The following is a 15,784-nucleotide window of genomic DNA, read 5'->3' as shown; positions in this document are numbered from 1 at the left end:
CTACTTCTGTCTCTCCCTCTCTCTTTCTGTCTGTCTGTGGGCCTTCTGGGGTTATGCAGAACTACGTGTAGTTCAGTCGCAGTCATGCCTCTGTTTACCCTCTTATGTTGTTCATGACAGAGCCAGGCACAAGTCTTTGTAGCTGTAGCTGGTTTGTGTAGCTGTTTGTGTGAGAGCAAGGGTGTGAGATTCAGAGTAGCGAGGCTGGAAGGCATTTGTATGACCAGCCTTAGAAAGCAGCTCTTTGATTCTCTCTCTGCAACTTGCTTGCTCCCCTCTTTAATTCTGTCCTCCTCTCGTGGCCCAAATGATCACAGCCCGTCTTCAAACAGGGGACATGAAGCACAGACAGCCTCTGTTTGATTACTGATAGCCCTACCTTCCTTTCTGATAGATAAACACACTCACACACACACACACACACACACACACACACACACACAGACACATATTTGTTTGTACAACTGCATGCCTGCAAATGTACGCACTGATACGCACATCAGTCAAATCCACATGCCTGTACACACAGATTCTCCCCCTCTCTCTCTCTCTCTCTCTCTCGCTCTCTCTTCCTCCCTCCCTCCCTTTCTCTCCCCCTCTCACACACACAAACGCACACGCACACAGATGCATGCATGCATCCGGGGGTCCCATGGCGGCTGGTGCGCTGTGCTGCGCTCCAGGATTGGATCATCAGCCAGCTGTGAGTTGGACAGCCCAGGATCTGTCCTAATCCCTGCCACTCTGTTCACATCGCCACACACACCCACGCACACACACACACACACACACACACACTCCAGCCCCAGCCCAGCAGAGGGCTTTACTAAGTTTGTTTTGTTTGTTTGCTCCTGTCTTTCTTCACTTTCTTTCTTTTCTTTTATCCTTGTCTCCATCCGGCCTTATCTCTCCCTGTATTGCAATCACCGATCCCAAAGGCTTCAATGAAAACTGCCCAGCATAACTACTGTTTCAACACATGCCAAATAGCCATGGATGTGGATAGATGTGTGTTTTGGTTGCGTTGTTGTATCCATGGTCAGTTGAGATATGTGTGCCTGCTTTGTGGTTTGGACGAGTCAAACGCCTGCCTCAAATGTTCCACCAGTTTTTGTCATCCCCCATGAAATCAGGCATCCATGTTCATGAGGGTGCCTGCTTGGTGCCGTGGACGTGGAGCTGAAATTATTTCAGTGAATAAGTTTTACATGCTGTCACTTTATCACCTAGAATTGGGACTATGGATTTCTGGGCCGGGAAATGTCCGAACATGACTATTCATATAAACTGATCATTTTCTAGCTAAAGATCTCCTCGTAGTGGGGGTGTCACAATTTTTGTCGCCAATATAAAAAATCTATTACAATAAGCTTTTGGGAAAACAAGTATAATTTCTTTTCTCTACACCACCACCTACGAGCTCACATCTGAAGAAAAAACAACACACTTCAAAGATGACACAGCATAGTAGCCTTCAGCTGCACTATGAGACACCATGCCGGGGTCGGAAATGATGGAGAAACAACAGATCTGGAAAATCCTCCTGCTTCCCTGGTGAAGTCAGCCGTGGGTGGCGCCCCAACATGCCCACCAACCGCATGTATTCACCTGCTCATTGTCTCCATATCGTCCCAGCGTTTTCACCTGCTCTTTGTTTTAGCTTTTGTTGTTGTTCGTCATTTCTCACTGTTTCAGGAGACGATTGTTGTTTCCTGCTTTTGCTTCCCAATTCAGTCGCACTCAGGCAGTTTTAACAGAAGGCTTTGAAATATGTCTCGTACACATTTTTTTATTTAACAGTTTGTTCCCAATTTACTGGTGAAATAAGATATTGTCATTGCATTTTAAATCACCATATGGCCTTAATGTGGTTCATACCCTCCAAAATATGGTGACCTTAAAAATCAAAAGTGAAATCAAATCGTGACCGTTACCTGTTACCAGTTGACTCAGGAGGGAAGGGGCTGCTGGCCAGAACCTCTATCACCAAACTATGAATGTTTGGCTGAGGATCCTGTCTTGACAGAAGGTGGTGGCCTGCAGGGGCAGCAATCTAAGAACTTGCTGGTGGACACCAGCAGTGGAGGGAGCTGTGAGCTGAAGAAAGCCTTCTGGGCTTGGTTCGCCCAGAGGACTGAAGCTTATCTTATCCGAAGGGAGGGTCAAATGACAGAAGATGTCATATGCTGTACAGATTGTACAGCCCCTTGGCTGAAATGGCTGATATTGGGTTAAATAAAGACTGGTGATACAACACTCTAAGGAACTCTAATACCTAAATGGGACAGAGGAGTCTGGAGACCCATCTCTCTGGCAGAGATCTTTGAGGCAGTATTAATGTCCGGCAATGGCAAGATAGGGCAGCTTATGTTGGGAAGGCTGGGCAAATGAATAACACATTTGAGTCATCTGTCTGTAATCATATGTAGCACTGTTTAACAGTGTGACATTACAGAGCAAAAGGGAGCAAACACTTACTCGATAAAGCAGTGGGTGAAACAGATAGGCAAGCAGATAGACGGAGCTAGAAGGGGAGACAGAAAATAATTTTCTGTCTTTTAAGGCTACATTCTCCTTTCTGTGACCCTGAAATCAGAAGATGGATACCGAGAGGCAGAGAGATAAAAAGCCCCAGACCAACTGCTGTGACCCTTATACACAAAGTTTCCCCAAACTCTATTAAACATGTCACGCTTCTGCTTTCTTTTTCCACCTAAACAGAGTTTTTTTTCCCCCTCCCCTCGTTGTAGATTGTGATAGCAAGGTCTGGAAAGGCGGTGAACAGAAGTGTGTGTGTGTGTGAGGGCGGAGAAGTGTAAATGAGGAAGGTGAGGCAGCAGATGCCGCGTCCTGCCAGAGGCTCGCTTTGAGCAGCGAGTGAAATCTGGGCGCGACAAAACTGCTGCAAACCAACTCGGCGGGAGGCCCTTGTCCAATCACGGCCCGGAATAAAAGGGCCGGGGCGCCACGCAGGCTGCAGTCGCTCAGGAGAGGTGGGGGCTGTAATGAACCTTCAAGCTCTGCCAGCGAGTGCACACGCGCAACATCGTTCTTTCTACCTGGCATTAACCGTGCCTAACCACTGTCACGATACACGCGCGCACACGCACAAACTCTACAGCAGCCGCGTGCACGGCTTTCTGTGTGTTCGCGAACACGTGCATGAAGCATCGTCGTTTGCGTGTGCGTATGTCAACTCGTTTGTGAGTGTGCGATTAGACGAGTCTGTGTGCACGCCTTTGTGCGAATGTTAAGTGTTGATACCTTTGGGCTACACCTGTGCCTGTGAAGTTGGATGTGTGTGTCTCTGTGTGACAGCAGCGGGGCAGTGCCAGGTATGAGGCTTGATGTGTGTTTTTGTGTGATTGCGTGTGTGTGTGTGTTTGTGTGTGTGTATGCGCTTGTCTGGTCGGCAGCCATGTTGTTGGGTAGCAGATGGCACCATGGTTGGCAGGGGAGGGGCTGCTTAGCACAACTAATCAGACAGTTACGGATAGGGCAGCTGGGAGGGCCGTTGGCCAGCCGTGTGTGTGTGTGTGTGTGTGTGTGTGTGTGTGTGTGTGTGTGTGTGTGTGTGTGTGTGTGTGTGTGTGTGTGTGTGTGTGTGTGTGTGTGTGTGTGTGTGTGTGTGTGTGTGTGTGTGTGTGTGTGTGTGTGTGTGTGTGTGTGTGTGTGTGTGTGTGCACCACAGAGTGCCATGATGTTGACAGTGGTGGGCCCGTTGGCCTGGTGACGAGACTTTGCCGCGTTCTTCTCTCCTCGCTGTCGGAGTGCCCTCTCTGCCATCCTGCCTTCTCACCTCTCTCGCTGCCTTCGCTCGCTCAATCTGTTGAGACCTACTTAGTCTTTTATCGCTCTTTCAGCTTCTTTGAATGTCTCTCCTTTTTTCTCTACGCCACGCTGTCTTACGCTGCGACATATTTCCTTCTCTCGTCTTTAATTGTAAGTTGACAAGTGTTGATTTACTTGACGTGGCGATGATTAAAACAGAATGTATTTCTGTCAAGCTGGTTACTAATGAACGTAAATGGAACCTATTTTAATGGAGTGAAATAGTGACTTCTTCAGTGGCCTCACTGGAGCAGGAGCATTTCTTCTATTTCCACTCTGCCACTTTAAAACGTTGGAAACATGTTGACACACAGTGTGTGTGTGCTTGCTAAAAACTCAAAAGCCCACAGCCTTATTTTGCTGCAACCCTTGATCTAAACCAATGTTCCCTCTCATTATTTACATCTCTCTTGAATCTTTCCGGCTCCGGCTCTGGCTTATGTTGCACTCTCCACTATCTGATCGGTACTGTGCAAGAGTGACTTTCAACAGAGATGAGAAAGAAGCGAGATGCCTCACTCGTTAGCTACTTCTATCATTAGCTCTGTAGCTAACGAGTGAGCCATGTCACTTGAGGAGAGTTACACACGCACAGTACTGACTGGGCAGGATGTACTGATCAGGTAGCAGGTGACACATCTGTTCTTAAGCTGATGAGCTAATAAATGATATTATAACGTGATATCGAAACGGTAACTTTCACACTCGTGGATACCTGATCCTGCATTTTAGGCTGTATTCTGAGACTGATATTGGTATCCGAACTACCAAATGCAGGCCAGCTGGCAAAAGTAGATAGGAGACAATTTTGTCCTTATCTCACCACTGCTCCTTCTATCCTCCCATCCATAATCCCTCTGTTTCTTGCAGAAGATAAATTATACCACAAGCCTTGTTAGTATTCCTTGATGGAATCGCATTAACTCATTTGCACTAGAATATCATAAAGGTCAAAATCTAGACGCTGTAAATTCAGCAGTGGAAAATCATACACAGTAAGTACCAGAATTATTAAGCAGAGTAGTAATCTGTCCAACCTGCGGGCCTGGGAATGCATAGAATAGACAGATCGCTGACTGGGAGACCTCAGGCAAGATGGAGGCAAATCTGTCGGCTACAACTGTTGTCACCCCAGCCAAGTTGCCCTGGGACACTGGCCTACATACAGACACTACTGCTGGAGGACAGAGAACAAAAGGGGAAGCACCAGCCCTCTGTCATCCATCCATTCTTCACTCTTGACATCACATATGCTAATCTTCTCTTGCCTCTTATGGAGTGCATATGGAAATCCACTGCTTCAAACAATGTATACCTTGACATGCACTGGAAAATAGGTGTGTAACGTAACACAGAAGTTTCTGTTCATAACTGAGGTTAAGGAGTCACTTTTGGTGCAGGTTCAGTACAGTGGAAAAATGCAAGTGCATAAGGTTACCATTGTCTATTGGGCGAAGGCAGGGTACACCCTGGACAGGTCGCCAAGTATTCACACTCACATTCACACCTACGGCAATTTAGAGTCATCAATAAACCTATCCCCATCCTGCATGTCTTTGGACTGTGGGAGGAAGCCGGAGAACCCGGAGAGAACCCACGCTTACACGGGGAGAACATGCAAACTCCACACAGAAGGAACTGGAACCCGACCCGGGAATCGAACCCGGGAATCGAACCCGGGAAGCTCTTGCTGTGAGGCGACAAGGTTACATTTGTTTTAATTTATTTTTAACAGACGGTACTGCAAGTGTCAAAGATAGATCCACTTGCTGGGGAGAAAGGTAACATTTTGCCCCCTGGCAACTTTGGTAAACTATTTTCATTCTAAAAGTTACATTTAAAACACTTCTGTATCATACTGTACAAACAAAAGGCAAAAAGTCAGAATAGGCTATATAACTGAAAGGCATCTTTTATTATATGAAATTGAAAATACCAATACCAACTGTAGGACTTGTGCTTGTGAACATTGATGTACGTAATGTGGAAACAATCTACATAGTGTGTATTCTGTGTGCACCGGACTGTGACCCCCTGTACGATTCAGTGTGAATACTGGAAATATGATTTTTAAATATTTAGTTTAGGAGTAGCTAGAGTGTGGTGTAAATGGATCTTATGCATTCTGAGTGCGTGCCTGTGTGTGTGTGTGTGTGTGTGTGTGTGTGTGTGTGTGTGTCTGTCTCTGTCAGTCATCTGGTCAACCTTGTGCCTTCACACACCCCTGCTGTGAGGGTGGCACCATCAGTGAATCTACACTGTGCCCACTGCCCAGTAGGCACAGCTTTCATCCAACATGACAGAACCTCTCTCTGCTCTTCCGTTTCCCCTCATTTTTCTCTCTTTTACCTCTATCACTCTCTTACCAGTTTGATCTATGCTTTTATCTTTTCATCCTCTTCATTTTTATCCTTCATATAGCTGCTCTTTGTTCTTTGTTCTCTTTTTCTCTGTCAACCTTTATGTGCACAGCAGTGCCAGGCAGTGCTTTGTAGGTAGTAGGGCAGTGCCCCCATCAGCACATTTTGACGTAGATGTACACAAAGACATGAACATGAGATGGTGGGGAGGAGGATGGGTTCAAGGTAGCAGCTGAGTGGAGATAGAGAAGGAAGAACACTGGAAGGGAAGAGGGTAGCGATGAGTTACGGTTGTTTAATGTAGGAGAAGACCGCAGGGTGCTCCCTCCATCTCCTCCACGGGTGCTGGATATGAGACATTGCCATCAGTGATTAAAACAAATTATGCTTTATTTGAAAACAATCAAAGTTGCTCCTTTGGCCAAAGTTACATTGAAGTTGTATGACATTTGAAAGAAACCTCTAAAAAAAATAAATGATTGCAGAGATCAAGAGGTTTTTTTATGGCTTTATTTATTCTCAAATAATGCATTGAAAAAAAAAGAAAAGTGTGTATTATGTAAATATTTTTTTTCAAAGAGATTAACACACTTCAAAAGTCGTTGCTGCTTTCCTATTTACAGCTTTTGTTTATATTCATACACATTTTGAAATTCAAAAATGCCAAAGCTGTATTTATGCAGATCAATGTGCTCCTCATTCCAAACAAAGTGTGGAGTGAATCGGGTTGAAAGACACACTCACACAACTCTGATAATAGCACTGTTTAGTGCAGTCTGTTAAGGAGAGATACGCATAGATACGAATGATTAAGAAGGTAGAAGATGACCCTGAGGCTGGAAATAGAAAAGATGGCAAGGAGATAATAGAGGAGTTCTTGAAGATTACCTGGGTGGTTGATGAGAGAGTGAGATGGCACCTTTACTTCCTGCCGGTTGCCCTCAAGCTTGCATCCGAGTGGGAAGGTGCTCAGGTGTGAAGTGAATTCCAACACAGGTGTATTGAGCTCACACCAGAGAGAACACTCCATGTGGCACAAACTTTTAGTTTGCACACCTTTGTCTCTCGCTTCTCTGTGTGTTTGTTCTCATATCAAACTTTTTCATTTCTTTTTTCTTTTTGGAAAGTGCATTTCAAGTGTAGACTAACTTATTCAACTATGTGAATATGTTCACATGTTTACTATAACGGTGATATAACATGCAATATATATTTAGATATATCAAATGTTTAATGAGAAGTGTCATGAATCTGGTGTTGTGATAATTCCTTCTAACCAATTTACCTCTTCAGCTGAAATCAATGCGACCCTAAGCCCCGCCACAGATGCTAGCCACAACTATTTCTGTAGAGTCCTGCCTTTCTGGATTGGGTCAGTCTGGGAGCATATTGTACGTATGCTGTGTGTTTATTTTTAAAATCACAGAAGCCTGCGCTGCCAGTCCGCCCTTCCTGTGTTAAGACCATCAGTCATTTGTGCCAATTAAGACATTTAAACTTCGCTCGATCTGTTTTCTGAGCAGATAGATGATGAGAGAGGCCAATCGGCAGCTAATTGTTTTTGTGTTTTTTTTTCTCTGAGGGAATGTGTGGCTGTGACAGCCTGTTTGTTTCTGCGAGGGTTGTGTATTTGTAGCAGTCTGTGTGTACATGCATGTATTTATTCGTGGGTACAAGATAGTGAAAGATTCAAGATGTGCATATTTCAAGAGAGTAATTGTCCATACTTACGCACATGTGTGTATCTCAATGGGAGGGAAAATTAGATTTTGCTGCTTTTTTTTTTTTTTTGGGCACGATTGGCCCACCGCTGACCTTGGTGGCAGTGGGGGGGCTTTAGCGCTCCTTGAAGAAGAAAAGAGGCTTGGGCCGCCCGCTGTAAACAAAGTTGACTTGCCGACAGATGGATTGAATGACAGAGAGGCTAACTGAGCCAGGAAACGGGCCTGGCAGAGTGAGGGGGAGAGAGGGAGGGAGAGAGAGAGAGAGAGAGAGAGAGAGATAAAGGGGGGAGGGGGCGAGGGGGGAAGAGAGAAGAGGTGGCCAACAGGAGAGGAGGTGTGAACAGGTGCAGGGCCGCTGAAGGAAGAACCAGCAGATGGAGAGAGACACAGCCAGTTTAGTTACAGGAAAAAAAAGGGTGGGAGGGAAAAAAGGAGGTAGAGATGGAAACGGCAGAAAAAAGGATCGGAGCAGAGATGAGAACGCCGTGGATGGACGGATGGACGGATTGATGGATGGATTGATGTAAAAATGGGGCTGGGCACAGAGTAAAGGAGCGGTGAGGCTGCATCAGGCTGTGTTTGATGTGGTCGTTTCATAAAGTGGAGCAGCGAGACGAGGGGCGGAGTGATTGACTCGCATCACCCCGAGGTTTAATAAAAACGTGCTAAAACACATTGAGGAACGCGCGACAGGACATTTTGTGACACCCTGCGCGACCTGCTAAACCAAACAATTCAGATGTTTATTGTACGTTGCATAAATGATACGCAGCGCTGCAAATGTTCAATATGTCACTTCATTTTCTCAACGGTGCACTCGGCCTTTGTTGGCAGTATTGGTTAGATAGGCCTTACAAGAGGCCTCCGTCTCACTGTCTCTCAGTCACACACACACACACACACACACACACACATTAGAAGAAGTCATCTTTGTAATTCTGCGTATCAACTGTTGAATATTAATGCAGTCAGAGTGATGCGGTCCATCATGAATAGCTATGGATCCACTGGAATTCCTTCATTAACATGAATAATCATAAGTGTCACCATTTTGAGCGGTTTTGCATATAGTTAGTTGTATATTTGATAGTAGAGCAGCAGTGCATTTCAGTAAATCAACATCAAGTCTCATCATTATTATTTGATATGCAGGCGCATCACTTTAACTTGTGGATTTGAACAGAATTGGAATTGATTTAGAAAAAATAAAGCTACATATTTAAAGTTATCAATTTAATTTCAAAGGTATAAAAATACAATTGAGGGCATTCATTTCTTATGATTGTTGATACTGTTTAACCAATCGTATTTACAAGCTGTCTAAGATATGACAGGTAATACATAAATCTGTCATTGTCTGATTTTAATGTTACATTTAAAACCACACTCATTTTAAATTTGTATAATATTTCAGATCAGAGTAAATCTTCCTCTGGATTCTCTCAATAAGTCTTTTGTTGCGAACAAGCCTCGTGTGTTTATATGTTTGTGCTACAGGCTGAGTTCACAATCTGTTCACCTGCATGATAATTCACACCATTGTATTTTACACAGGAGCATCTCTCTTTGCAGAATATGTATTGGATTGTCGTCTTCTTTTCCTCATCAGTCTATATGTATATTTTTTTTATACAGTATTAACTTTACCTTGCTTTTCTTTTTGAAAGTTACAATCAAATATTGTCATATATGTTGTGTTATGTACATCAAAGATTGTTCCTATTATTGGTGTGTGAGTGCTGTTTGACTTCACTTTGTGTGCATCTGTATCAGAGTTATATTGTGTTTATAAGGAGAGTGTACAGGCTGTTTTACTTTAGTCCAAACAGCGGTCAGTGGTGTCTGGTGTTGGTGAATGTCTCCAATTCCTCCAAGTCCACCGTCTGACTCCAATTTGTGCTCGTTCTCTGATAAACCGCGGCATTTGGTGCTTCTGGCGTGGGATGCCGGCTGCACCATGGGGTGCTGCAAACTCCGTGCTTGGTCAGGCCCTGGCACCCCACATCTAATGGGCAACAGCTTGAATAGTGCCCACTTAGGCAGGCAGTGCAGACTGGGCCCCCTCTTCTTCCTCGCCGCTCAAGCCAGCTAGCCAGCCAGCCACCGCCTCTGCCACCTCCCACTTACCCAGCAGCCACTGTACCTGGCCGCAGCCCCAGAGCTATTCCAGCCCACCTTAGGCCCCTGGCCCATGCAGCTCTCGCCATACTTATCAAGCTGTCCTACGGTGCATCAGGCCAGGCATATACAAACAGGCCCAGCTATCCGCTAACTGAACATTCAGTCTATTGCCTCCTAGGCCCAAACGAGAGTTCCTGCCACAGGCAGCAACCCAGAGCCCATTCACCAATTAGCTGGAAGGCAGATTATTGTCCAGGGAGAATTATCCAGCTCCAACCCCGCATATTCAGCCTCTGCTCTTCCCGTCGTCCTTAACGCTTGCTCCAGGGCTTGGCTCTCCACTGACATCTCTCCTTTGCTTTCTCTTTTTACGCTTTCATTTGACAGAACCCACCAGCAGCCATTTTGTGACAGTGTTTCGCAAGTAAGCCTTTTGCATTTGATCGGGGATACAAAATGGCGAAGGCTAGAGGACCTCATAACCTACCCCGACATCCCAGTTAGTTCCTCGATGAGGCTTTCAGGGCCTGCTCAACGTGATGGGAATCCTCAGGCCTTTACTTATTGAGCTGAAACTTCTTCAACAACCCTCCTCAAGTTGTCCCTCCAAATGAAGGCCTCGAGTCTGCTCTGTTGTGTTCAACTTTATCAGGGTGTACTTGATAAATATTGGTTTAGTAGATCAGTGAAACCAAGCAGATGCCAAATGTGTAGCTCGCTGTGTTTTTTGCTTTTTTCTATATTCTGTTTTTCATCGCTCTCCTCTTTCTCACCACCACCACTCTTTTGCTGACTGCTGGAACTTTCTGGCGGCCTGTCTGATGCTAATTGGTGGGTAAACAGGTCTGGTGTGACTCCCCCCCCCACCACCACCGCCCCCACCCCACCCCAATCGCACACACATAGGCATACGCAAATACACACGGCCCCCTGGAACCTCTTGCAGGACCAAATGGCTGGCAACGCCTGCCCGCCATCTCCCGCTGAGCCCTGGTGTGCGCTTTGGTGGCTCAGGCTGCTGTTCAAGCCCAGCGGGGGTTCATTCACTCTCACACACACGCACACACTCGTACGAATACAGACACACACAGTCTCCTTGTGTCCCCTGCACACCCGCCACCCGCTTTCACACCCCAGACAGCAGGACAGCAGGAGAACACACACACACACGAAGGAACAGACAGACGCGGTCACTTTAGAGATGCAGGCCAAGCGCTGTAGGGGAGAAAAGTTTTCACTTAAACTGGAGAATTCTCTCTTCATTAGCGCCTTTGGACTTCAGGAAGAGTTCTGTTTATTTGTTCGTTTTTTTTTTTTCCCCTGTCTTTGTAGTTTTTCCCTTTCTTTCATTCTTTGTCTGTTCGTCTGTTGTTTGGATACATTTGGACTTCGCTGAGTTAGAAAGTTTGGTTCAAACGGGAGGTAAAATGCAGCGTGCAGCATGGATAAACACCTCGGTCCTCGTTGTACCTGCACACTTCTGATATTGCGACGAACGAACGTGGAGATTTATTTGATCGCAACCAAATGTGTAATGCTAGTCGGTACTCCTGACCTACTTCGAAGTCATACAGTTATTCAAGTGCATAACTTGTCCTCTTGTTTAAAAAAAGATATGAATGGCTGATTATTGATGGTAAGTTGCTGTAGTGTCATACATTTTTTTTACATTAGTGTGGCTCAAAATGATATTGATACAAATTTCACCTGAAATGCACAGAACGACAGTTGAAAGTTGCTTAATCAAAGTAATTTTTTCTCTTGCAAATTTGTCTGCAATGGACCTTTTGTATTTGAGCAAGTGTGTGTGTGTGTGTGTGTGTGTGTGTAGTGTGTGTGTGTGTAGTGTGTAGTGTGTGTGTGCGTGTGTGTGTGGTGGACAGCTGCAGTATCACTCAGGGGTCGACAAGCCGTCAGTGGCCTGATGCTTTCCCCCTTCAACCCCCTGAGTCTTTTCTGTCATTCTCCTCTCTCCCTTCTTTCATTCTCTTGTTTGCTCTCCACCCGCTCTCTCTCTCACCTCTGTCTGTCTGATTCTGACTGACAAACCCCCAAAACGGGTGTGCTGATGGAGCGATGATCTCGGGGATTGACGACGTCTACTGACGATTATATCAATGTCAAGAAGATAGTAGGCTAGTTTTCCCATTATGTATACAATTATTATTAGTAGTAGAACAAATTGATGGTTGTTAGTTTAGTAGTCGGTTTCACAGCATCATGTCCTGTGTAGATAACTGGCACACGCACACACACACACCCACGCTCTGGATGTAAATAGCTCATAACTAGTGCTGTACCGAACAGTTCAAAGCTTTGGAGCTTCATTCATACCAGTTACATTCCAGATATTGGTATTAGTAATTTACAGGAACATTACGTGCAATAATCCCCCTTCTATTCCTCTTTCTCTGCCGCTCTCTCAAACACACACACACACACACACACACACACATAGTGAGCAAAGTGGCGCTCCGTAATTATCTCAGTCTATCTAAATCTAAATGTATCTATATTATATGTATTTATATATTTAATATGCTCTCCCACGCGCAGCTGTGGCAGTCCTATCAGTGTGTCTGTGAGCTCCCCTGTTTCAGGTAGACTCCCCTCACTCGCTACAGTAGTCGGGATTAAAATCAATTAATCAACACTCGGCCTTCTAACACTTGTTTTTCCTTCCCATGGAGCCGACATGAAATCTGTGGTGGTTCAGTAAATGTCTGCTGCCAGTGAGCCTGGTGAAGGCAGGTCAGCGAACCGCTCACAGACAGAGAGGTTTACAGAAGACTGCGGATTGGAGGACAGAAGCTCAGATTACACTTGTATAACCACAATACAAACGTTTGTTTTTTTCCATACTAACCACTTATAGGCACTATCTGTTATCTCAAAGTAGTAGAGTATTATATATGAAGTAAAATAAATTACATGTAGCCTACAGTATGTTCATGCTCTACAACAAGAAGAACATGAGTAATCCATCATCTTAAGCCCAATAAAATTTAGTGTCTCTGTTTAGATGAACAGTTTATATTCAGTGCATTTTTATTTGAAATTCCGTTATTTCGAAATGTGTAAATTATTTCCATTATAAGAAGGATTGTGGTGTAATTGTTCCATTAACACCCCAATCTTTCTCCCCAGACAGGACAGAGAGAGTGCAGAACGGACTCATGAGGAGAAAATGACGTCTGTGACCCTTTCAGCACGGGAAAGGGAGAGAGAGCTGGCTTTGCTGCTGGAGCACACAGAGGCTCAACACCAGCGGAGAGGTCCGTCCTTCCACCTCCATTATCTCCTTCCCACTTCTCTGACTTAATGAAATATATTTCACCTGTTTCAAAGACACTGTAAGACACTCAAATATACCAGCTATTGAAAAAAAAAAAAACACCCTTTTCTTTTCCTTCATTGTTTTTTTTTTTAACAAACAAGCAACTTTAATTTTAACTCTTGTTTGACCTCATCCTGGATGCCCACGGGATGCAGCTGCATCACGTTCCGGTTGGGCCACTCCTCCGTTGCATCTCTGTCACAGTGTTTCAGAGGTGGATCGTCTTTGGGCAGGCTGTCCTTCATCAGCCACATTTTGTTAGGAGTTGTTTTGCAAACATTTTTAGTTTTACACGCGTGTTGGAAGCACATTTGCTAACTCTGTTATTTTACTTAATTTATTTTAATGACTGTATATCCCGAATATAGCGTATTTGCAGAAGGAAAATTGTGGCAGTTTTTCTCCTGCTTAACAGATTTTGGAGGAAAAGAGACATAAACAGAACAAGTATCATTAAATATTAAGTGGACGTCATTTGACAATAGATATCAGCAATTCTGTAGTCACAAGTGAACTTTACTCTCCAGTCCTGCATCTGGTATCCATTGGCCCTCCATGGCAGCAGATTGTGTCTTGAAGATGTGATGGAGCCAAATCAAGGGGCTGCATTAAATTATTTTCAGTTGAGTCTCTACATGGCACATTTTAGGACTTGCTGCGCTGTGGCTATTTCAGTAGGTTTGCACTAGGCCTCTGCGGTACAGTTATATTGTTTGTCTTACACAGAAGGGAGGGTGATGTGGGGGCAGAACAAAGCAGAACTAAATAGGATGGAGCATGCTGAGTCAGAATATTCATAACTGCAAGGAGCAAACAGCAGAGTTAATCAGGGTCAGCGACAGAATCACAGCCCTCGAGCTGGGAGGGTTTCCGTCCCTTCCTCAAGGACACTTCAGCGGGGTGGATCTTTGCTGGAAGGGTCTTGAACCTGCATCATCCAGCTGAAGGATGGTTCCTCTTCTCGCTGTGCCACCTTGCTCCCCACCAACACAACATGGCCAGAGCGGGAGGGGATGGACAGGAACACAAATCATTAGAGCTGAAGTGACCTCAAAAGAGCAGAACAGAAGCAACGAGAGGAGAAGAGAGAATAGCAGAGCGGAGCAGAGGGAAGGTGATGAGAGCAGAGCGGAGAGACTCCGAGCTCACTGTCTGTCTGCACAGCAGAGCTGCTGCTGCTAGCACATCTGTTGCACCATCTGGATCCCCCCCCCTCCCCCCCAGAGCCTCACCCACCCTCAACCACTCTCGCTCTCTCCCTCCCTTCTCCTATCTGTTTATTTACCTGTGGTTCCCTTCAACAACCAGGGAGCCTGCTGATACGCAGAACAAAGATTGAGGGTACAGAGGGAGGAATGGATGGGGGGAGGAGGGGGGATTGGAGGGGTAAACAAAGGGTTTGTTTCTGGCGCATGTTGGCAGCACACATGTTGTCTAAAGAGAGCTGACATCAGAGCACAGCAGGAAACTGTGGATGGGGAGGGGATGGAGGGGTGGACGTCCTTTAGTAGCTCGCATCACTTCCTCTCCCTGTGCAACCCAACAGACGAGCTAGATAATTAGCTTTCTTGCTCTCCAAATCCTGCCTCTCTGTCCATCCGTTTGTCCTTCCATCCATCATCCCCCCCCCCCCCCTCCCTTCTTCTCTGCTTCTTCCCACCTTTTTTCAGCTTTTTTTTTCATGTTTCTTTTTTGAGTAAATACGTACAGAGCAGCCTCTAGATGATATCAGATATTTGTTTCTCTCTATCCCTCCCTCCCTGCCTGCCACGCTCCTTCTCTCCATCACTCCCTCCCTCAGTTTTCTCTGTTTGTTTCCAGTGCCAGTTCTGCTGTGTTTCTGTGTCCCAGGGTTCTTTTTGGCCTACGCATGGCCAGACGCATTCAAAGCCTGTTCAGCTAATTAGCATTCTTCGTGCAACTTTTCCAGCACTGACCAAACTTTGTTGAGTGTATGTGTGTGTGCACGTCAGTGAGTTTGTGTAGTTTAGTCTCATGCTCTGGAGCATCCAATTTATGCACTCCATGCATTGTCTGCAGCAGTGATCCGGGGACAGAGGCTGTATAGAGTGGAAATGAAAGGTTAGCGGTAACTCGCTTTAAAGACACAAGTAAAAAGTGAAGAACGTAGTGAGACATAAGTGGGCATTTACTTAAACACCTCTCCCCGTCATAATTCTGTTCAAATAGCATTACTGTTACACATAGAGAAAAAAAAAGTCAAATTTGAGCCTCAGGTAAATAGTTTGTACCATAGCACAGACATCTTGCAGCATGGCTCTTCTTCTACTTTCCCCCAATGTCTACGGTAAGCAAAAAAAAAAAAAAAAAAAAAAGTGTGAGCTACTTTTCAAAGACTGCGAGTCCTCAGTGTTTTTTCGGTCGACTGTAACAGAATGCTGGAGCAGGTG

At 45.2% G+C, this 15,784-nt stretch overlaps 1 protein-coding gene across 2 annotated transcripts in view; it reads left to right on the top strand.

Annotated features, from left to right (window-relative positions):
• sdccag8 (SHH signaling and ciliogenesis regulator sdccag8) overlaps positions 1–15,784 on the top strand; it is a 43,974-nt gene that overhangs the window by 10,163 nt on the left and 18,027 nt on the right. For both annotated transcript variants that reach the window (XR_014597932.1, XM_084020979.1), the window contains exon 14: positions 13,184–13,311. Coding sequence is in view for 1 of the 2 variants with exons in the window: in XM_084020979.1 (XP_083877105.1) it covers positions 13,184–13,311 (128 nt within the window). In the remaining variant the exon portion in view is untranslated. The remainder of the gene's footprint in view (positions 1–13,183; positions 13,312–15,784) is intronic.

Source organism: Eutrigla gurnardus (genome assembly GCF_963514095.1).
Source record: "Eutrigla gurnardus genome assembly, chromosome: 11".
NCBI lineage: Eukaryota > Metazoa > Chordata > Actinopteri > Perciformes > Triglidae > Eutrigla > Eutrigla gurnardus.
The sequence above is the reverse complement of the archived record's forward strand: the minus strand, read 5'-3'. Positions and strand labels throughout refer to the sequence as shown.